Source organism: Cydia splendana, chromosome 3, assembly GCF_910591565.1.
Source record: "Cydia splendana chromosome 3, ilCydSple1.2, whole genome shotgun sequence".
NCBI classification, from domain to species: domain Eukaryota; kingdom Metazoa; phylum Arthropoda; class Insecta; order Lepidoptera; family Tortricidae; genus Cydia; species Cydia splendana.
In genome coordinates, this window is record NC_085962.1 from 16106154 (window position 1) to 16129619 (window position 23466).

General features: G+C 36.2%; 2 protein-coding genes and 2 long non-coding RNA genes across 4 annotated transcripts in view; 3 read left to right on the forward strand and 1 right to left on the reverse strand.

Moving 5' to 3' along the window:
• The window catches only part of LOC134789402 (uncharacterized), a 368254-nt gene that overhangs the window by 96987 nt on the left and 247801 nt on the right, over positions 1-23466 (forward strand). The gene's annotated exons all lie outside the window — the stretch shown is intronic.
• Positions 1-23466, forward strand: part of LOC134789398 (uncharacterized) — a 92556-nt gene that overhangs the window by 60885 nt on the left and 8205 nt on the right. The window lies entirely within an intron of this gene.
• The window catches only part of LOC134806784 (myosin-3-like), a 67109-nt gene that overhangs the window by 38440 nt on the left and 5203 nt on the right, over positions 1-23466 (reverse strand). The window contains exons 3-11 of the mRNA XM_063780135.1: positions 10013-10123; positions 9459-9565; positions 8556-8643; positions 8183-8283; positions 7000-7189; positions 6488-6645; positions 5413-5534; positions 4402-4522; positions 4143-4307 (exon numbers count right to left, since the gene is read on the reverse strand). Coding sequence (XP_063636205.1) covers positions 4143-4307; positions 4402-4522; positions 5413-5534; positions 6488-6645; positions 7000-7189; positions 8183-8283; positions 8556-8643; positions 9459-9565; positions 10013-10123 — 1163 coding nt within the window. The remainder of the gene's footprint in view (positions 1-4142; positions 4308-4401; positions 4523-5412; positions 5535-6487; positions 6646-6999; positions 7190-8182; positions 8284-8555; positions 8644-9458; positions 9566-10012; positions 10124-23466) is intronic.
• On the forward strand, positions 19260-20520 carry LOC134806859 (uncharacterized). The gene has a single exon (XM_063780264.1). The coding sequence runs from the start codon at positions 19303-19305 to the stop codon at positions 20341-20343; it is 1041 nt and encodes a 346-aa protein (XP_063636334.1). The 5' UTR covers positions 19260-19302; the 3' UTR covers positions 20344-20520.

Here is a 23466-nt window from a genome sequence, read left to right on the forward strand (position 1 = left end):
TAAAAAATTCATATAAAAATATGTATTAATTTCTTTCAAAATCCACCAACCAAAATCAGACCAAAAGATAAAATAATATATAAAAAAATTGAAGAACCGATAACCGTTTGATTTATAATTCTATCTGTAGTTCTATTCAAAAATTGACAAAAATCGATGAAAACCTCGGGTAGCCCCTTAAGGGAACATGAATACAATAGACTCTATAGAAGATTTATTAGATATGGGAACCTTATGATATCCTAACTTACTTTTCCTAAATGTACTTCCGGTTGGGCTGAAAGCATAGTCCTATCGTATTTTTTATGTTCAGTACAGTTATGTCATGCTTAATTTTATCATGTCGTGCGCGATAAATATATATGTGATATGGGGCTGTCCATAAATTACGTCATCGATTTTTGATGATTTTCGACCCCCCCCTATAATCATCCAAAAATCATGCTTCAAATGACCCCATTTCCTCCTACTTCATGCTACCGTCATCCGATGTCCAGACCCCCCCCCCCCCTAATTTGAAATGACGTAATTTATGAATAGCCCCTATGTGACTACATACCTGGATGATAGGGTGGAGCGTCGTTGTATGGAAAAAAATAAAAATTAGATTATCAATGTGGAACCGGTACCAAAAGTTGCAGTTTGTCATGTAGATTATAGTGATTATATCAAGTTTCAAAATCAACACTACTTTTAGCCCTCTACTCAGCCGCTAAAGAAATTAATAAAGGTAAATTTTCATCAATTATTAAAATATACTATTTCACTAATATGTGTACATTTTATTGAAATTATATGATAGTTAATAAGCGTATAATAAGTTATTACCTAAATTTTAGTGCATTTTGCAATATTTATGCAATAATATAATTTCAAAATTTCATATTAAACAACAATTTCATCCAAAACATGTTTTTGATTACGAAAAGTATCATTTTACTGCAAAAAAAGGGTTACTTACTTATATGTTTAAATAAGCGTCAAATTTCGCCCTTCAGTGTCGCTTACGCCCTTTTTGGGTCATGTTCACACGTATGTTAGGCACATATATACTTATATTAGTATTCTTTTTATTAACTTATCATATTCAAAATAGTTTTCACGATTCTGTTATGGGTTGTAAACTCCAATTTGTGCACAACATCCGGGTTAAAGGGCATTTTCCATAAAACCCCTATTTACGTGGTTTTACCGTGTCATAAAAATATTAGTGTCCGACCGAAGGTTCGGTTTCGGTTTCGGTTTCGGCCAGTTTCGGCCAAAAAATCAAGTTTCGGCTGTAGTTTCGGTTTCGGCCAAAAAACGGCCGAACCTTTCGGCCGGGCCGAAACTTACGAAATGGCACTTCGGAAAAAGACCAAAAGTTGGGGAATAAGTAGGACAACAATAGTAATAACCTACATTTACTGATTCATGTATAGGTATATTATAAAACACAATTCCACCAATGAGGGCGCCACTGGACGGTCGACGCAGTCTTATGAGGCTGTCAATACCTATAACGCGCACACTGTCTATTGCACACATTGTATCGGAGTGAATGAGATAGCACTATCGCACGTAGCCGTTGGCCGAGTATCAGCTCGGCCCGAGTCGAACGATGTATTTTTCGCTCTTATTCAGTCACTTTCCTATCTACCTCTAATGGCAAATTTTAAGCGAGGCTAAAGGCTACGCTCAAGTAGTGCTGCAAAGATGATTTTCTGACTATTGATTAAAACGAAGATAAAACCCTTAAAAGTGTCCCCAGTACAGTTTTTCATACGAATGCTCGACCTTAGCCTCACTTTTTACCTCAATTTACCATTTGGTTTGTGTTCCACATGTCCTCTACTTCAACTTAGCCGTTCGCCTCGCTGCGCCATGCTCGGCCTGCGCGTCTCGCTTTTTAATACAATGGACATTGGTTGGAGTCTGTGCTCAACTACTTATCCTGAAGCCTGAAGCACGGCTTTTACTTCGCATGAAAGTTCGCCTCACTGGGGCACTTCGGACTTTTAGGCCCAGGTGAAGATCGGTACCCGGCCTTGCGATTATCATCATTCACTTGCCCTTATCCCATTTATTTGGGGTCGGCGCAGCATGTCTTTTTCTTCCATACCTCTCTCTCGCCCGTCATCTCATCATTCACTTACGTTCGTTTCATATCATCTCTCACACTGACAGTCCATCCACCTTTTTCTCGGTTTTCCACTCCCGTTACTTCCCTTGCGATATTGTTAACAAAAAATTTCGCGCTCGCTGCGCTCGCGTGTTCGGTTGGTTTTTTGGTTGACCCTGTATCTGATCTACATGTTAGCTTGACTGGTGAATGAATTAGGTTAATGAGTTAGACCAAGAAAATTCTGCAATGATTTTGATAGCATACGCAGTGCTACTAGTGCAAATGTTATTTATACGTCATAAATTCATAGAAATTTTGACGTTTAAAATAACACTCGCACTGCGTGTGTTATCAAAATCGTTGCAGAATTATCTTGGTCTAACTCTAGTAATTTTCTTAAAAAACTGCTTAAGTAACATCAATTTCAAGGACATTGGGTGTTGACAGCCCCATAATATTTGTGTAAAAGCGGTTTTATGACATTTTTTAACGATTTTATCAAGTCTACAAAAGGTTCGGTTTCGGTTTCGGTTTCGGCCGAAACTAGAGCCAAAGCCGAACATTCGGTTTCGGTTTCGGTTTCGGCAAAAAAACATGTTTCGGTCGGACACTAAAAAATATACGTTATAAACAAAAATAAGTATAGGAATCGAGTATATCTGTAAGAAAAGGATGTTATTTAATGAATAAAACTTGTTTTAAAAAAAATAAGCATAAATTAAATTTATTAAAAATATACATATATTGCTATGGGTGTGTAATGTTTAATATAATTATAAAAAATCTATCATACATTTGTTATAACGCCATTTGATATATTATTGTATGTTATAATGTAATTTTTATAATACGTTTCCTTTATTATATAGTGATTTTATCTAAACTGTCATTGATATAATGCCTAATGTAATATAATTTTCAAATAGTATATAGACATGTTTTATAATGACATTTGTTATATTATATTTTTGTATAACGTAATACTTCATACAATTTTATCAAGTATAAATACATATATCGTATAACATTTTTTGTGATATTTCATTTAGTGATAACGTAAAGTTTTACATAGTTTTTATAACTAGTACGTAGGCCTACTGCTTTTGCTAGCTATTTTATTCTAGGGAGGTCGCAGTTCTAACCTAACCTAACCTACTTTTTCACGGTTTTCATTCTGCGAGGGCCGCAGTTCAAACCTAACCTAAACCACATTTTTGATAGAATATTTTATTCTACGGCGGGTCAAAGTTCTAACCTAACCTAACCCTCCTTTTGTTAGGTAGTTATTCGTTTGTGCGGAGTCGCAGTTTCAACCTAACCTAACCCATTTATGTCATGCAACTATTATGCTACATAAATAATTATGTGATGTCACTTGTTATAACAAATAATATGCTTTAGAGTACATACTCTAAAGCATATTATTACATAATAATTATGGCAATGTATATTAGACGAAGTGTAAATATACCTTATGACCACTGTACCAATAATAACATTATGTATACCGTTAATTAGGTATTACGGTAGTATGACATTAATTACGTTATTCAAAATAACGATATATCAAACTATAATATATGAAAAGTAATTATAACAAATGTAATGCACCCATATTGCTATATATAATCGAATAGTAGAGGGCTAAAAGTATATACCAATATTTTTTTATTATTTTTCCTTAAAATAATAAAAAATTAGACATCCTTTTAGAGGGGTTTCATTGCTATATTCACGAATTTTGGATTTCGCTCCACCCTACTGGATGAGTACCTACTTAATGTGACAGAAATGGTATGACTTGTGATCCTATCAAATTATGCAAAAATGAATTCACAGCGACCCTTCTGCCACCATCAATAAAATTTTGATTTTATGCTAAAGCGATAGCCCAGTGTTTTGAAGCCATGAAATCATGAAGAAACCTGTACACATGCAATGAAATTCAAAGGTATATGAATTTCCCTGCAGTGTTGTCTCAGTTGAGGGCTCCAGCACGGTGACGTATATAGTTTGAGGATATAATTAGGCTATTTACCGATTGTCTGGCCCACTTGGTGGGACGGCTTGTGATGGCGCTGTGTTGGTGCTCGAGCTCAGCACAGCGCGCGCGCGCCTTCGTGGCCCTCTCTTCCGCTGCTGCCAGCATCTCTTTCATTTTAGCACAATAACCTTGCTCTCGATGTAAATCCTCTAAAATTTTCTGCAGTAGATATTCATAACCAATTGAAATTACCGAGATTTGCGTATTATGGAAACCACACGAAGATCGAGCGTGAGATTTTTTCACTCGTTACCTTGTTATCGCTGATGGTATCTTCCATCTTCTCGTTTTGTTTACTTTTCTTGAGTATAGAAAGCTCTTTTTGTAAACATTCTATTTTTTTTAACAGACTGTCCCTCTCCATCCATGGCTTTCTAAAATATACAATTAAATTATAATATATAATCATTCATAATAATTCCTAGAAAAAAACAGACTTCACAAAACAGAGTGAGAAATAACCGAGTTCTCAGGTACCAATAACAATGGTAGATTGTTAACCAAGGGATTCATTTCTGCCGACGCAGTTTGGCAACCGAATTAAGAACCTCCTGCTTGTGGACACAATTATTTAGCACTTCGATGTGATCCAGAATCCAAAATTTTAACCTACTCTACTATTGTAATCATCGTAGTTAATGGCGTATGTGCCATCGACAATAAGGTTCCTTTTTGTAGAAAATTTATTCGATAATTTTTAGAAGGCATTGGAAATGATGTGAGGGACAAATGAATGACACTCATGTCAGGTGAATGATGATAAGAAATCAGGTTAACGGCAACGAACACAGGTTAGCGACACCTCCCGATAACCTGTCAATATTTTCAATTTGTACGTATTTTTCAATAATCTGCTTCTACTATCGATAACCTGGATACAAAGTATCTTTCACCTGTCATTAATGTCATTCACCTGAATTTCAAACGCCTATATCTTCTAAACTAATCGAAGGAAATGCTTCCCTTCCACATTTTCTAATAGTTTAAGTTGCATTCTAACGATCCCGATAAAAATGCAAAAAAGCAAAATTTTTGAAAATCAAATTTTAACCTGGCGGTGCCAATTTTTTGAGAAACGACCTCATATCCTTTCCCAATATCTCTCGCTCTTGCACCCTTCCATTTTGTCTACTGTAAGAAAGCTACATTTATACGTAGTCTTTTCATCACATCAGCTAGCTCTCTTCCCTTCCCAGTCCTAGTCCCTATATTCGAGCTTTAATAATTAAAATGTATCTAAGTACCTTAAGATGAAGATACCTACTTGGCAACGTCTATGCTCTGAGTTAGTTTAGATTCTATATTTTTAACCGTTTTTAAAACGAGTTGTCGTAGCTTTTTAGTTTCTTCATCCAATTCGGTGTTCTTAATTTGCCACACTATATTCTGAAATATGATATGACATTATATAGATATTTACAATTGTTTTCCACCACACCAGCTTTGTAAGGACTCTCTTTACTCTTTCAAAAACTGACGCGAAAAGAGTGGCAAAGTAATTTTATGCGAATTTTAAGTTTTTTCCTCAATTTGAACAATAAATATTGAATAGCGTTCATTTAGATTTGATTTGGTATGTTTTACATTTTCCTCGCGTTGGTATGGTGAACGTTCAGTCGTTAGCAACGTGTTTAACCCTCGTGCCTTGAAACCTTCGCAACACTCAATTTTCAAACCACTCGCTACCCTCGTGGTAAAACTAAAACTAATTACAATTAAAATAACTAAAACTAAAAATTAAAAATACCTATCCAAATTTGGTGCCCTCGGGAGGGTGCCCAACACACAAGCAGCGTTCTCGCGCTGGATTGCGATTGAAATTCTCTGCGCGAGAAAGCTGCCCGCGCGGTGGTCGCCCGTTGCCTCCCTCAGCCATTTGCCGAGCACCTTGTGGAGCATCTGTGCGCCTCTGCCCCCTCATGATTAAATTTTGTATTTTTAATTTTTTTTTTTTTTTGTCATTATACCTACTATTTTAATCAGAACACTTGCTAAATCGCCAGAACTTTACTTAATTAGCCACCTAGATTTATATTGCGGAACGATATTTTGTTCCGAGTTTGTCAGTCTATAAGTCTGTATCTTTAGGAATTTAGAATAGAGTAAACAAAATCTACCCTTAAATGGCTTCTTAAGCCAGTTGAGGGTAAATGAAAACATTACATGATCAAATAATGTAGGTTAAAGTCAGGTCGTTCAGTGACAGATCCAGGTGGTTTTGTATTTGGTTGGTTAATCAATAAATGTTATAACTACCCGAAAATTTACAAATTATTTGTTTACTTTTATTTAAGTACCTAAAGATACAGAGGATAAGACTACTTTCTGGCTGTACTTACCTGACCTTCGTAAACAAACACCCTGTTCTCGTTGCGTTGTATAGCGCGTACAAATTTCAATATATCCAAGCGTCGCCTCGTCATCTCGGTACCCATGGCTATCACTTCATCGCGTATCTCATAAAGTTGAGCAGTTAGCTGCTGGCATACCTTAGGCCCTGTTGAAAATAGGAATGAAATGGGAACGACCATTCAGGCTTATTAGCTACCTACCTACTACGGATATTTAACGTATTGGTCTGATTATATTATATGACTTTAGTATACCAAGAAGTCTTTAATTTTGTTGAGATGCGGAATGGGCGCGCTTTTCGTAACAAGCGAGTACGGGCAGCTATGTGGCAAATATCACTGCCCACACTCGCAATGTATGGCCACAGCACACTAAACCCCACCTCCATGTCACTCAATGAACCTCTCGTGTGCCGGGAATATTTTTTTCTAATAGTTTTCACTTTCGCGGATCGGCGCATTCGAGGGGTAGGTATATTATATATACGTCTTTAGTATACCGAGGACTCCTTTCATATCGGTCGGGGGCTGCGTGGATGAGGTGTCGGTCATGAGACTCATGAGCAGCAGGTCATGGGCCGGCCAGTTTGTGACGGACAGCATGCGCACCTCTCCGATTGGTAGCGAATTGGGCATGCCAGACATTTCCTCCATGTCACGCAATTCGGTGTATCGATCGATGTACTCTTTCTACAAGAAAAGAGCATAATCTTGTATACCTTATTTAACCTAAATTAATGTAGAAATTCTCTGCTTATGTTTTTTCTAACAAAATATGTTAAAATAATGGAAAAAGACAAATAACGCTTATCAGCACCATGTTAGGTATATCTGACTTTTTTATCCATAAAGTTAGTACAGTCACCTCATGTATACTGGCCGTATTAGATCCCCATGGATCTTAAGGGGCCCACTGATTAACAGTCCGCCGGACGGTATCAGCCTGTCAGTTAGAACAAAATTTTGACAGTTCCGAACAACTGACAGGCCGATACCGTCCGGCAGACTGTTAATCAGTGGGCCCCTTTACTGGGCGCAACATCCAGATCCAGGATATTCCTCGAAGAATTACCTACTACGACGACCGGTCCGGCCTAGTGGATAGTGACCCTGCCTGCGAAGCCGATGGTCCTGGGTTCGAATCCCAGTAAGGGCATTTATTTGTGTGATGAACACTAATATTTGTTCCTAAGTCATGGGTGTTTTCTATGTATATAAGTATGTATTTATCTATATAAGTATGTATATCATCGCCTAGCACCCATAGTACAAGCTTTGCTTAGTTTGGGGCTAAGGTTGATCTGTGTAAGATGTCCCCTAATATTTATTTATTTATTATTTATTTATTTACTAAATTAAATAATTTCAGGTATCGTTGTGAGTTAGGCCTCAAGCTGGCGGCGCGGGCGTAGTAGGTAAACTCATCCCAGTCATCGCATACCTCAATAAGATCCTACACAAGACAACTTTATAATATGTTTATATATCCTATATATAATGTAGTATACAGAAATGTAGGTTGTCTGAGAGATTGTTCTTTAGTCAGAAGACCGCCGATTATATTACCTCTACATTTAAGTTTGTGGTTTGTACCATTAACTTTTGTTGAGGTATTCATTAAGAGTAGTATTGTTGTATGTTCTTGTTATTATGTTGCATATATAATGGACCTAAGATACCTACCTGTTGTTGAATAAATTGCTTTCGAAATTTTAAAAACTCTTCCCGTTTATCTTCAAGTCCACCTTCTGATTTAGCAACCTCAGGTAATGCAGTTTCTTGGTCTACAACAAATAGAATAACAGTACCACAACCCAAACATTGCCTATCATGTAATTAAATTTTAAGTACTTACATACATACTTATCTGCTTAAAAAATGTAAATCATAAACATCAGTGACGTAGCGTGAACTAATCTTGCCGTGGACGAAGTCGTATCTTTTGTTTCACTGTGCCCGGAGGGGCCTCGCACGAGGCCCCCCTTGGCGCGCGAGGCCGTGGGCGACGGTCCATTTTGCCCACGCCTAGCTACGCCACTGATAAACATGTACTTACTCAGCTTAACATTTTCATCCAAAGGTTTAGTTTTGATAGCTTCAGAGTATACAGGGTCTTTTGCAGGTATGTCTTCTGATGAAACGGTCTAAAATTAAAATCAATAAAAAATTAACATTACCCAGTAAGTAATGTAATTATAGTCCATGATCCAATGCTACCTTGGCGAGGACAAAGTAATCAAAATAGCAGTAGTTTCGCAAATTTTACTTATATAATAATCATATCAATGTTTATCAGATCACAGCTACATTTTGCCCTTGCCATATATTATCACGGCCCCGACATAATCGCAAGGTTTTATATTTGCAACCTATAAATAAAGTAAGTGATAAGTTTCGTTTTATCGTCAGGGTCAGCCAAGGCAACACGTGGAAACATTATTAGGTCAGGCAACAAATGCTCAAAAAAGTTGTAGAGAGAAATGCTAGGAACACATTTTTGACTTCGTAACTTTGTATGGACTAGTTAGGAGGTGAACATATCAAAAGTCTCCGGTCGTAGCCCTTGAGCCGGGGGGAGAGGGGATTTGAAGGTCCCATTTTTCGGTTTTTCTCTGTTCTGTTACGATGTTCTTAGTAGCACCTCAAGTGCCTTAGGGCTCCTTGCTACTGTTAGTCCGTCGCGGCTTAGATATCCGACAAGAATAGTCGTTTCCACAATACTAAAGATTTCAATCTCACCCTAATTCGTTTCGTGCCTGCAATACGGCCACTTGGGCACTGAAACTTAACTTTATTATTTTTAATTAAGATTGAATCTCCAATAATCATAAATTTTGAGATGGGGCCGTATTGTCAGGCGGCGCTATAATTTATTTACTAGGTACATAGGTAGGCACTACATCCGTACTACGTACGGTCGACTCGTTTGCTAGTCCAGTAAAAATATAAATAAACATACGGATTGTCCAGTGGAGCCTGATGGTTCAATGATATAAGAATTTTTCCTTGGCGCCGGCACGCTGTGGGAACTACCCTTCCTCTTAGCTGTTACCGCAACCGGCAGCCCTGTGTTAGTGTGTTATTTAACAGTCTTAAGTAAGTATATGGTGAAGTAAGCACTTAAATCAATATGGTTCTCGATTGAATACATTATTCAGTCTGGTAACTAGCAAAATTAAAAGTAGGTAAAAGTCGTTTAATATCCACCCCACATTTAAACCAAAAGAACTAAATGCTTTTTTTGAAGCTTGATACCTCTACTATTTAAAAAAATCTATATGTTCCGAAAATTTACCAAGCTCCTCCTTTTTTCCACTCTGACCAGGACTTTGGAGGATTTTGAGAGTAGGTTTTAATTTAATACTTTTTAGTACCTACCTATCCATAATGTTTTGTTGACAAATATCTTAAGCTTCTAGCTTAACAATAGCAACATTTGTGGGTATCTGGGGCACAGCAGTGCCCCCGCCAAGACGAGCAAAGCGAAGCGCAAAAGGGCACTGCACTGCCTACCTTTTCTCGAAGTGCTTCGTCGTTTTATTAGTGAACCCTCACAACCTGGGTTTGGATTATTGGGACCGTGCATCATGGCAGCGCTGCTTAGCGCTCGCAACGTTATGGGCGCTGTCAAATAATGAGAGCAACAAAATCAAGATTATTCCTTAAAAATATTTATTAAAAATATTATATGCTTTTGCCGAGCTTTCAATAACTAATATTACAACAAAGAGAATTTAGACTAGAGGAATATTGTCAAAGTAAATCATGTAGTCAGTAACATTTACTGCCATCTTTCGACAAAAATTATTCACACTTTTAGAACGCCTTAAGAATTTGACTTTGATCCCTATTTTTTCACTGATATTTGTTAAATGTCAAAAAGTATCGCCATCTACTCAACCATAAGCCATCTTTTAGAGCGATGGCGCCATTTACATCTAAGCAAAACCCTGTGTTGACATAAACGACCAACCCACATATTTTGACTAAGGTGTAGAGTTTGTGAAGTTAGGGCTTGTATAATGTATATAGAGTTAGAAGCTTGGCTCTACAAGAGATCTGATAACTTTTTAACAGTGCGATCCTTAAGGCTCCGTCACACAGGCGCGTGAGCGGGGCGCGCCGCTTTTACATATAAAACACTCACACCCCGCTCACGCCCCGCCCGGAAAACACGCCTATGTGACGGAACCTTTATGGTTTCGTCTTGGCAATATTTTACATGAAAATGTTTTTGGTGGGATCATACTTACATAATATATACTATCTGGGAGACCGAGCTTTGCTCGGAAAACATATACAAACTCAAAAATGCGCGTTTTCCTAGAGACAAGACCGAGCTAGATCGATTTATCGCCCCCGATAACCCCCATATAGCAAATTTCATTGAAATTGTTAGAGCTGTTTCCAAGATCCCATATATATATATATATATATATATATATATATATATATGGGATCTTGGAAACAGCATATATATATATATATATATATATATATATATATATATATATAAACATACATATAAATAAATAAACAAGAATTACTCGTTTAAAGGTATAAGATAAGATACACACGCACACACACAGGGTTTTAAAAGGTCGGCAATACGCATGTAGTTAACATCCCTGAGGTTACATGCGTTTATAGGCTACGGTGATCGCTTACTATCAGGCGGACCGTATTCTTGTTTGCCACCGACTTGGTATTAAAAAACCGGTCAATGTTGTATGGCAGTCCCACTTAAATATTTATTTTATTTTGTTTTTAGAATTTGTTGTTATAGCGGCAACAGAAATACATCATCTGTGAAAATTTCAACTGTCACATTTCGAGTTACAGCCTGGTGACAGACAGACGGACAGCGGAGTCTTAGTAATAGGGTTCCGTTTTTACCCTTTGGGTACGGAACCCTAAAACACACGGACAAACACATACATCCCAACCCCCATCTTATCCCAAGTAACGTGGTACTACTGCTCGACATGCTAATGCCCAATAGATGACACCCTGCTGTCACCTCTATTGACAATGACTTAAGTTTCAAGATGACATGTACTGGGACCGCGTCGAGCACCAGTACCACCACCTTATTCCCGTAGAGAAGTTAAGTATTTATTTAAACATCTAGGTACCTAGTTAATTATTATTGCAGTCAGCAGCAGAAGTTGCTAAGCGGGCCAGGTGTTCAAAATTATCTTGACGCGGCTTTATTGTTAAGAGAATAAGAGCGTGTCAAGGTAATTTTGAACACCTCGCCCGCTTAGCAACTTTTGCTGCGGACTGTACCTGCACTGGTAGTTCGTGCTAATACTTTCCGTCCGTCTGTCCGCCAGCAATGTTTAGGCATTGCACAGATACTCATCGCTTCCTGAGTATGTTTTCGACAAAGCAACATTACTAGTTAAATTTTCCAATCTTCATTATTTCGATACATATTTTTCTGTAGGTTTTGTAGGTGGGTTCTAGTGACTTTTGATAAATAATGACAGCACGTGTCATCAGTTACACTTTATTATTTGGTGAAAAGGTCATTCAAAAAGTCATATATAGGACAGTCATAAAAAGCAGTATTTTCCATAGAGTTAGTTTTTTTAGTATTGTAGGTCCATGGTCTTTTCTACCGCTTACCGCTTTTTTTACCTCACCGATTCGAATCCTGATTTTTGTGACTTTCGCTCGATAGCAAAAGCTAAAAAGTAAAAATATGAAAAGTTGATTCTAAAAATGCGCAATTATATTTGGGAGGAAGCTCACAAATAAAATCGCACTTGATAAGTAAATACCATTGTAGATATACCCAAAAAAAATCAGGTCAAGACAGTACACAACTAACTGATAGTGATAATACTTATATCTTGTTGTTAAAATACACCTAACCTAATCAAAACATTTGTAAGTACTGTTCAAGGGCTCTTGTAACTGTTTAAGTATTGATAAAGAAGAATTAGGTGATTACACATTGTCTTTGCTGATAGCATAGAGAAATATGGTAAGAATAGAGTGCTCACTTCATACATCAGTTTTGGTACCAAAACGACTATTATTTTCACAGTCGACATCTAGCATCGAGTAGCGGAATTATCAGTACCGCTACTATTGATACTAGAATTCTCTAGTGTCGCGAACTCGCGACTCACGAAAATTGTATTGAACAACAATTTACAACTAATATTAAAAGCAGAAGGAGTTGAAAATAGAGTTCCGGTTAATCTGGTTATAATATTAGCTGAAAATTGTTGAGCATTAAACTTTTCGGTCATTGCAACATCTATTGTCAAGGAGCAGTACGATAATTCCGCTACTCGATGCTAGATGCCGACTACGAAAATAATAGTCGTTTTGATACTAAAACTGATGTATGGAGTGAGCACTCTATGTATTTTTTTTTCTATGCTGATAGTGATATCCATGTAATGTACGGCCACCTGCTATATTTATATGTACAAGAATCATAGGGCTAGAGATCGGGTAGAGGCGCATGTAGGTAGAGTTAAACCAAGAAAAGTCTGCAGCGATTTTGATAGCCCACGCAGTGCAAGTGTTATTTATACGTCATAATTTCATAGAAGTTTGGCCTTTAAAATAACACTTGCACTGCATGGGCAATCAAAATCTCTGCAGACTTTTCTTGGTCTAACACCGCATCGAAATCGGTCCATCCGTTTAAGAGCCAGGATGCCACAGACAGACACACAGACAGACATTGGCGTCAAACTTATACCTCACCCTTCTTATTGCGTCGGATGTTAAAAACATGTTAAAAACCGGACAAGTGCGAGTCGGACTCGCCCACCGAGGGTTTTGTACTTTTTAGTGTTTATTTTTTTAATGGCAACAGAAATACCTACATCTTCTGTGAAAATTTCAACCGTCTAGCTCTCACGGTTTACGAGATACAGCCTGGTGACAGACAGACATACAGACTAGTGTCCGACCGAAACATGTTTTTTTGCCGAACCCGAAACCGAAACCGAAGGTTCGGCTTTGGCCCCAATTTCGGCCGGAACCGAAACCGAACCTTTTGTAGACTTATTAAAATCGTTGAAAATATGTCATAAAACCGCTTTTTAGAGGAGAGGCCAATTCGTAGAAACCACGTTATTTACGATTTTCGTAGGACCGAAAAGGTTTATACCGACAAGGGACATTGTGGTCTACTGATTATCAAAATGCACGTTGTCGCTTCTTTGGAATTAGTTCTTATGTCGTCATAAAGACGGCAGTACCAAATGAAAGGGCTTTGTGAGTAAATTTCAAGAATGTAACATATTCTAACAAATTAGAAGAAAACGTCCAAAAATTACATCATGCAGAATTGATTTTGAACTGCTCTACATTGAAAACTACTGAATGGATTATTCTAAAATACATACCAAGGGACTGTGAATATCCTCTATCTTAATGTTCAAAAAAAAATTTGCCAGAAATATTAAGAAAATAAGAGAAATAGGTAAGTACATCAATTTGAATAACAGTATAATTTTCTGTTATGTGAATTGTGAAACTTCTAAAATACTATTTTCTTCACAGAAAAAAATAACATGTGAGGTATTAAATGAAAGCAATTTATGAGTAAATAACAAATAAATATAGCATACTATTAGGCTAATCAAATTAGATCCAAAAAAAAGCGTTTCGAGGAATTAATTCCCAGCAAGCTAGAAATCATTTTAATTTTAATACCTTCATTACCAATACAACCATTTTCAGTCGCCGTTACGACACGGTGTAGACACATCTTGCGTCGACACCGTCTGTTTCGGTCACAATTCCAGTCGCAGAGTCGTCGCCGTTACGACACAGTTACCAGAAATGGGGAAGGGTCGACACATACATATTTACACACAAAGTGTCGTCGCCGTGTGCACACATTGTTACCAGTTTGCGACTACTTTTACCAAAATCATTCGTTCATTCGTTCATTTTGTTCCTGTCAAATGGAAACTGACAGATGGAAAAATACTTAAATAAAAATAAGTGACATTAATACGCCATCTCTAAAACGGATTACAAGACGTAAGTATTTATTGTTTGCATTTATATTACAATAGGACTTAAATTACTATGGGGAATTAAACTGCTCGAGTGATTTGATAAACTAAGTGTAATATAATCAACGCGCCACCACATTGTTTTAGTTTAGCCGGCAATTAAATTGTTTACTTTTCAGTGCCTGTGTTCATAACTATATGATTTGGTGCATTTTTAGTACTTCGATGCGTATACTATACTTAAATAATAGAAATAACGCTTTACATACTACTAAACTTATTAATTATGATGTAAAAATATGGTTTAAGGCTGGGAAATATTCCAGTCACAAAGTAGTCGCAATGTTACGACTCTGTGTAGACTCTGTGTAGACACATGACACACGCCGCAAAAGTAGTAACAAAGTTACTGGATTTGCAAAATGGCTCCTTGTGTTCATTTGTTTTCAGATATTTTCAAAGTGTAAGAGCCATGCCGTGGTCAGAGATGGGCATTAATCGATTAACTGTTTATTCGACTAATTAATATGGAATAAAAAAAGTTAATCCTCAAATTTAAATCGCGATTAATTTAGTCGACCTAACATAGATTGAAATTGAAGTAATCTGAATATTAATCGAATAAATTATCGATTAAATCTCGATTGAAAGTTGACAGGGGGTCATTTTTGTACGTAAAAATAATAGAAATGTCTTGCGTGCAGATGGCAGCCAAACACTTTGTCATAAAAGTCGAGACGGGTGTCGATTTATAGGTTTTAGAGAGTGCCGGTTTCGAAAATGATGACCATTTTGGAACCCAAGATGGCGGCTACGCATTTTATCACAAAAGTCGACATGGATGTCGTTTTAAAGGGTTTAGGGTGTGCAGAATTCGAAAATGATGACCATTTTGGAAACCAACATTTCTACCGTACACTTTGTCATAAACGTCGTCATGTATCTCGATTTATAGGTTTTCGGGAGTGCAGAATTGGAAAATGATGACCGTTTTGGAATCCAAGATGTCTGCCGTGAACGTTGGTCGTGGTCATCATTTTCGAATTCTGCACTTCCTAACACCTATAAATCAACATCCATGACGGCTTATATGACAAAGTGCACGGCAGATATCTTGGAATCCAAAATGGTCATCATTTTCGAATTCTGCACTCCCTAAAACCTATAAAACGATATCCATGACGACTTTTATGACAAAGTGCACGGCAGACATCTTGGATTCCAAACTGGTCATCATTTTCGAATTCTGCACTCCCTAAAACCTATAAATCGACATCCGTGACGACGCAAGTTATCGTTATTTTCAGATCTAACCAATTGCTACAGAATACAAATGACAAAAAAAGAAGCAAGAAGGTAATGAAACAAGCAAAAATACAGATGATTCCTCGACGCAATTTTTTGAAAAACTAATTATAGCCAGCCTTTTATGAATGTAGTATGGTACCTTTGGGTATAGTGCTTTACGCAGGAAAATGGGACCTTCAAAGAATAGTAGTTTGACAAACCTTAGTTTTCAAGGGGTATTTTATATTGACATTTGCTGTCAGAATTGGTCACAAACCGCACGCAAAGTGCACCCAATGTGTCGACACCTTGTTACGGAAAAGCGTACACACGGCGACGGCACTTAGTTACTGAACAATTCTAGACACATTGATTGTGTGCACTATGTTACGACACTTCTGACATTTAGTTACCACTTTGATGATTCTGCGACCGGAATGGTTATATGGGTAGGTCCTAAATTCGTATAATCCGAGTTTGCTCCATCCCAGGAGGTGTGGATAAATTTTGGGGGCCTTGGGAGGTACATTTTACCTTGGATTGACAAAACCACTCGATTTAGAAGGAACATCGTCAAAATCAATGTTACTACCAGATTTTGACACGATTTTACAAAAAAACATAAATTCAAAGTGGCGGCCATTTTTTACTATCTTTGACTACGAACTCATATTAAGGTATCTTGCGGATCCTCAGATGTCAATTTTCCGTCGGACGTACCGTTTTTGAACTAGGTACAAGCAAAAAACTAAAAAAGAGCAAAAAATTTTCCACAACTCCTGGAATGGAGCAAACTCGGATTACGCTAATTTAGAACCAAATGAGGGTATTAAGACAATTCCTAGAAAAAATCTAATTTGGCCTAGGTATATACCATATCCACTATTTGGGCGTAAAAATAGTATTTAGTAGTCTACTGTAACAGAAATTTATACTGTTATTTAACTTGATGTACTTTTCTTATTTTTGGATATATTTGGTTAATTATTTTTAGACATAGTATAGAGAATATTCACAGTCATTTTGTATAAAATTGGGCCTAATCCATTCAGCTATTTTCAATTTAGAGCAGTTCAAATTCAACTCTGGACTGTCAAATTTTTGAAAGTTTTCCAATAATTTGTTAGACCAAGTGGTGAACATGTTAGACTATGTTACATATTTGTAATCTACTCACAAAGCCCTTTCATTTTGTACCGCACATGGTATGTTCAAAAGAAAAAAGTTTACAACGTTGTACTGCCGACTTTATGACGTCACGACACCTTCCACCACCAGTAGCGACAACATGCATTTTGATAATCAGTAGACCATGCTGATCCCAACAATAACACTTGTCGGTATAAACCTCTTTAGTCCTACGAATGTTGCTATTCTTCAACTTGGCCACTCCACTATTTATACACATTAAAACTGCGTCGACCGTCCAGTGGCGCCTTAATTAGGGGAATTGTGTTTTCTAATAAACCAATTAATTTATGTATATGTCGCAGTACGATAGATAAAGCCGTTATATAGTTATAACCCTAGGGATATAATTATATGTCGTAACATAGTTATACGAAAGCGATTCATTTCTATTTTACTAGAAATATAACTATAATACGTCTTTAGTTTAGTGATATAGTTATATTACTGGATTAAGTTTAGTGAAATAATTGTAGGTAGGAGTGCAGCGGTGCGGCGGAGGTATAGTTATATCCCTTGGGATATAGTTATATGCCGTATAATACGTATTATAATCATATTCCTAGTAAGATATTACTATTTATACTTACTTACTAGAAATATGATTATAATACGATATTTGACTAAACTAATGTGGTTAAATGGTTATAAATCCGTGACGTGAACGCCGAACAACTGATGCCGACTGACTTGTTGTGGCAGCGACTAGCGAGCGACGTGCGGGGAAGCCCCCGCCGCCGACTCCGCCGCACCCCCGCACTACACTGCTACAATTATAATACTGAACATAATCCAGTAATATAACTATATTACTAAACTAGAAACGTATTATAGTTATATTCCTAGTAAGATATTACTATCTTACTAGGAATATGATTATAATACGTACTATACGGCATATAACTATATCCCTAGGGATATAACTATACCTCCGCCGCACCGCCGCACGGTGGGCTGAAAATCGGCCTCCATAGAAATAGAAACCGAAGTCTTAAATTTGAACTTTTTTTTATTGGAATAGCTTTTGTTAGGTTTTATTATGTCCCAAATTTAATCTTAGCTAATTTGGTTGGAAAAATAATTAGTTATAATTTTTTTTCAAAATCTTTGTATGGCGCGTATCAGAAAAAAACTAGTTTTTTCCGAAAATAAAAAGTTAACCGTAATATCCTGACAGATGATTTTAAAACCAATTATTCTTGATTTTTCCACATAATTAGAATTTTCCTACGGAGTGCACTTTTTTTTAAAAAAATCGATGTTAATTTTTTATTTTTTTTATTTTATTTTTTTATTATAATGCGGTTATACTCGTTAGTTTGACTACAAAAAATGAATTTGAGTTTGATCGAACCAATAACTTACGCGTAGTGAAGTTTTGTTCTAAGCAAATGTATGGAGCGTACGAGTAAAACGGATTTTTTTTTTTCAAAAATTAAAGGTATACCGTAATATCCTTGCAGACGATTTAAGTACCAATTATTAATGATATTTTGTCATAACGCGAACTTTTCTACCGTATGCACTTATTTAATAAAAAATAAAAAACTTATTTTTTCATGCTGAAATAGCTTTTTCTCATTGTTTTAATCAAATAAATAATAAACATACAAGAGTTACAAGTATAAAATTGAAAATAAAACCATTACATCCTTTACATTATTACCCTTGTATCCTCTTTATTACATTATCTTTGTACTTAATGAAACAGTATTTAACAAATGACACATTGACAACTGATGAGTCTCAAATTAATGATCATTAATGAGGTCCGGTTACAATCGTTAGTAGATATTATGAATGCAGTTTAATCATTAAGGTTTTAATCATTATGCTTATAATTAGACGTAAAACTAATTACAATAACAATGATATAGAATGGTGGTGTTCATTAGTACTAGCAATAAATAGGTAAGGGGTACATTTTATATTTTAGTTCATCTTGAGCTTCTTAACCGCTAACTTACACGACCATAAACCATGGACAGTCTTATTACGAACTTGGACTTGTTTGTTATCCTAAAATCTCAAGGATCTAGTTTAAATCACGAAGCTTTGTTTGAAATAGTGCTAACTAAATCAAACCTTAACCTATCAGAAGAAGATCGTGACACCTTGAAAGAATTTTGCCGAAGATTTACAAGAGCTGCTACTGACAGATGGAAGAAAAGCCAACGGAACACAGAAAAATTTAGAACAATGTATGGATCTTGGTTAGAAGCAAATATTGACTGGCCAAGTTGCTTTTATCTTCAGTTGGATCTTCAGTTAGCCCACGCATCAACCAGTAGTGATCTCATTCCTCATACACTAAGCACATCATCAACTGGAACCATGACGCGATTGAAACGTAAACCATTCGAAGACCTCGGAACGAAGCAGAAAAAAAACAGATGCAGCGATCTAAGCGTTGAAAACACAGACGAAGTGGTGTTTTCAGCTGTAAAGCTTTTAAAAGAAGATGGTCGGGGTGAAATTGCACCAGTGATAGAATATATGTTAAAGAACCCAGAAGCAGTCCAGAAATTCACTGCAATCATCAAGAAGCCTGGTTCTACCGCGTCACTTACAGCAGAGAAGGCATTAGGTCTACTGATTTCTTTGAAGTTAAGTAAATGGCAATACATAACTTTACGAGAGACAGCCATCAGAGAGGGTGCTTCAAACTTATACCCATCGTATTATAAAGTGCAGAAGGCTAAATTAGATTGTTATCCACCAACGCAATCTGTTACTGTAACAGATTTTTCGTGTGAGATAACATTGCAAGCTTTGCTGGATTTAACAGTTACACGAATTTTGAATAGTTTACAAGAACAAGTAGAAGACATGCAGTTAAGTTTAATTTCTAAATGGGGATTTGACGGTGCTTCCAGTCAAAGCCGGTACAAGCAGAAAATTGGTGGCAGTGAACAAGATGACTCAAGCATTTTTATGACGACTTTAGTGCCACTAAAGCTTATCTCTGGCGACAAAACAATTTGGACAAATCCAAAACCATGTTCTGCTTCATATTGTCGTCCAAAGCAACTTACATTTACTAAAGAGAACAAAAACTTTGTTCTAGCTCAAAAGAAAAAAATGGACGATGAAATCAAAGACCTAGTGCCCACAGAACATAGGAACAACAAAGTGACACATAAGCTGAAGATGACGATGGTAGATGGCAAAATCTGCACATATCTTTCACAGGCTAAGTCAAGTGCAACATGCGTTTTATGTTTAGCTAAGCCTAATGAAATGAACAATGTAGACAAAGTTTCGAAAAAAACAGTGCCTGATACTACCTTATATGAATTTGGACTATCATCTTTACATGCCCGGATCAATACCATGGAATGCCTTCTTCATATAGCATATCGATTGGACTTTTAAGAATTTTATGCAACTGAAAAGAGGGGCCTTAAACAGAAGATGGAACTACGGAAGAAGATTATTCAAGATCGCTTCAAAGACGAACTAAATCTTTTAGTCGATGTAGTAAAACAAGGTTCTGGAACAACGAATGATGGAAACACAGCACGAAATTTTTTCGAAGATCCCGAAAACACAGCTAATATCACTAGACTGGACAAACAACTGATTCGGAGATTTGCTGTAATTCTGCAAGCTGTCACATCAGGTGAAGTAATTGACACTGAAAAGTTTAAAGCCTATTGTAAAGATACAGCGGACGACTATATTAAATTTTACAGTTGGTATAAGATGCCCCCAACAGTGCATAAATTGCTGATCCATGGCACAGATATCATTGCACAAAATGATATTGTACCGATTGGTCATCTCTCTGAAGAAGCATCCGAGGCACGCAACAAAGACTTCAGAATGTTCAGAGAGCATCACTCACAAAAAAAAACGAGACAAGATTCGAACAGGGATGTTTTTAATATGTTACTTTTGTCTTCCGATCCTGTCCTTTCTTCAATGAGGCCAACAATAAGTGGAAAAAAGAAACAGGCTTTCTTCCCTGAAACTTTAGAATTATTCATTTGTCTGGAACCTCAAGAAGAAGAAGTGACAGATACCTCAAATGTGCACCCTGATTCTGAAATGGACACGGATTCGGAAGTAAGCGACCAGGAAAACTAAACTTTCAGGATTCCAATATTAGCATTAGAATACTTTTAATTAGGATAGCATTACATATACTTATTTCTGTTTTTATGTAAACCAATTATTGATAATGTTACTGATATTTATTTAATTAAGTAAATTCGTAGTATCTACTAATGATTGTAACCGGACCTTATTAACGATCATTAATTTTAGACTCATCAGTTGTCAATATGTCAAATTTGTTAAATATTGTTTCATTAAGTACAAAGATAATGTAATAAAGAGGATACAAGGGTAATAACTAATAATGTAAAGGATGTAATAATGGTTTTATTTTCAATTTTCTACTTGTAACTCTTGTATGTTTATTATTTATTTGATTAAAACAATGAGAAAAAGCTATTTCAGCATGAAAAAATAAGTTTTTTATTTTTTGTTAAATAAGTGCATACGGTAGAAAAGTTCGCGTTATGTCAAAATATCATTAATAATTGGTACCGTAAAACGGGGTGAATAGACACGATTTTCAACTTCAAGGACGATTTTCGCCAATAATCCAAATGATAAAAGTAATAATTTTGATACCATTTTGAGAGTCTTGGTTAGTTCTTAAATTTTACACTTGTGAAATAATTTTTTACCTACCCAATTCAGAGAAAATCAAAGAAAACTACCTGTTTCTCCATATCCTTAAAACGGGGTCGATAGACACAAGAAAGGGGTGAATAGAAATAGTAATTTTAGCTGTCATAGGCATCGAATTTGGGCATTATTATGTGGATACTATATTGGCAAATGGTATATATATCTGTTAAACAGCTATTTGACACAAAATTATTTTTTAGTGACTTTTAACCCCCAAGGCGTGTCTTTACACCCCTTTGTTGTATCTAATCACCCCCTATGGCGTAACTGTTCACCCCATATGCGTGTCCATTGACCCCTTTATCACGTAAATTTGCTTGTTATTGGTTTTTTGCAAAAAAATGCTTTATTATAGAGAAAATTAGTGATATTATTTATTATTTAGGTACTACAGATACTATATTACCAGGTTAGCTAACTTTTACTTAGTTAATGTCAAAATATTTACCGCTAGAACAAAGTTCAGACAGGCTTCATTTCTTACCTCGGCGAGACCTTACTTTAGAGTCAAAAAAATCTAACTTTTAGGCAGTTTGATTAAGTTTTTTTGGTATCAATGTAGAGAATATATAGTCTACTTTATACGCATTCCAAAAAATCTAATTTTAGAGATGTACGTTTTTAAATATAACAACTTGAAAGAAAAAGTTCAAAATTTCTCTATTCACCCCGCGATTTCTGTTCACTCCGTTTTACGGTACTTAAATCATCTGCAAGGATATTACGGTATACCTTTAATTTTTGAAAAAAAATCCGTTTTACTCGTACGCTCCATACATTTGCTTAGAATAAAAATTCACTACGCGTAAGTTATTGATTTGATCAAACTCAAATTCATTTTTTGTAGTCAAAATAACGAGTATAACCGTATTAAAATAAAAAAATTAAATAAAAAATATATATCGATTTAAAAAAAAAAGTGCACCCCGTAGGAAAATTCTAATTATGTGGAAAAATCAAGAATAATTGGTTTTAAAATCATCTGTCAGGATATTACGGTTAACTTTTTATTTTCGGAGAAAACTCGATTTTTCTAATACATACAAAGATTTTGAAAAAAAATTATAATTAATTATTTTTCCAACCAAATTAGCTAAGATTAATTTTGGGACATAATAAAACCTAACAAAAGCTATTCCAATAAAAAAAAGTTCAAATTTAAGACTTCGGTTTCTATTTATATGGAGGCCGATTTTCAGCCCACCGTGCGCCGCACTCCTACGTACAATTATTTCACTAGACTTAATCCAGTAATATAACTAACTATATCACTAAACTAAAGACGTATTATAGTTATATTCCTGGTAAGATAGTAATGAATCGCTTTCGTATAACTATGTTACGACGTATAATTATATCCCTAGGGTTATAAGTTATAACTATATAACGGCTTTATCTATCGTACTGCGACATATACATAAATCAGTATATTAATATTGTTATCCTACTTGTTCTCCAAGTTTTGACCTCTGTCACATGTTTAGTTTCATAGTACGAAGTACCATTTCGTATGTTTCGGCCCGGCCGAAAGGTTCGGCCGTTTTTTGGCCGAAACCGAAACTACGGCCGAAACATGATTTTATGGCCGAAACTGGCCGAAACCGAACCTTCGGTCGGACACTAATACAGACGGACAGTGGAGTCTTAATAATAGGGTCCCGTTTTTGCCCTTTGGGTACGGAACCCTAAAAATGAACATGACGACTACAGGTCACACACACACCTTTAACAAACAAAAAAGGAACTTAATTCAAAAAATAACATTGAATCATTTTCTGGTCATCATCAGCAGCAGCT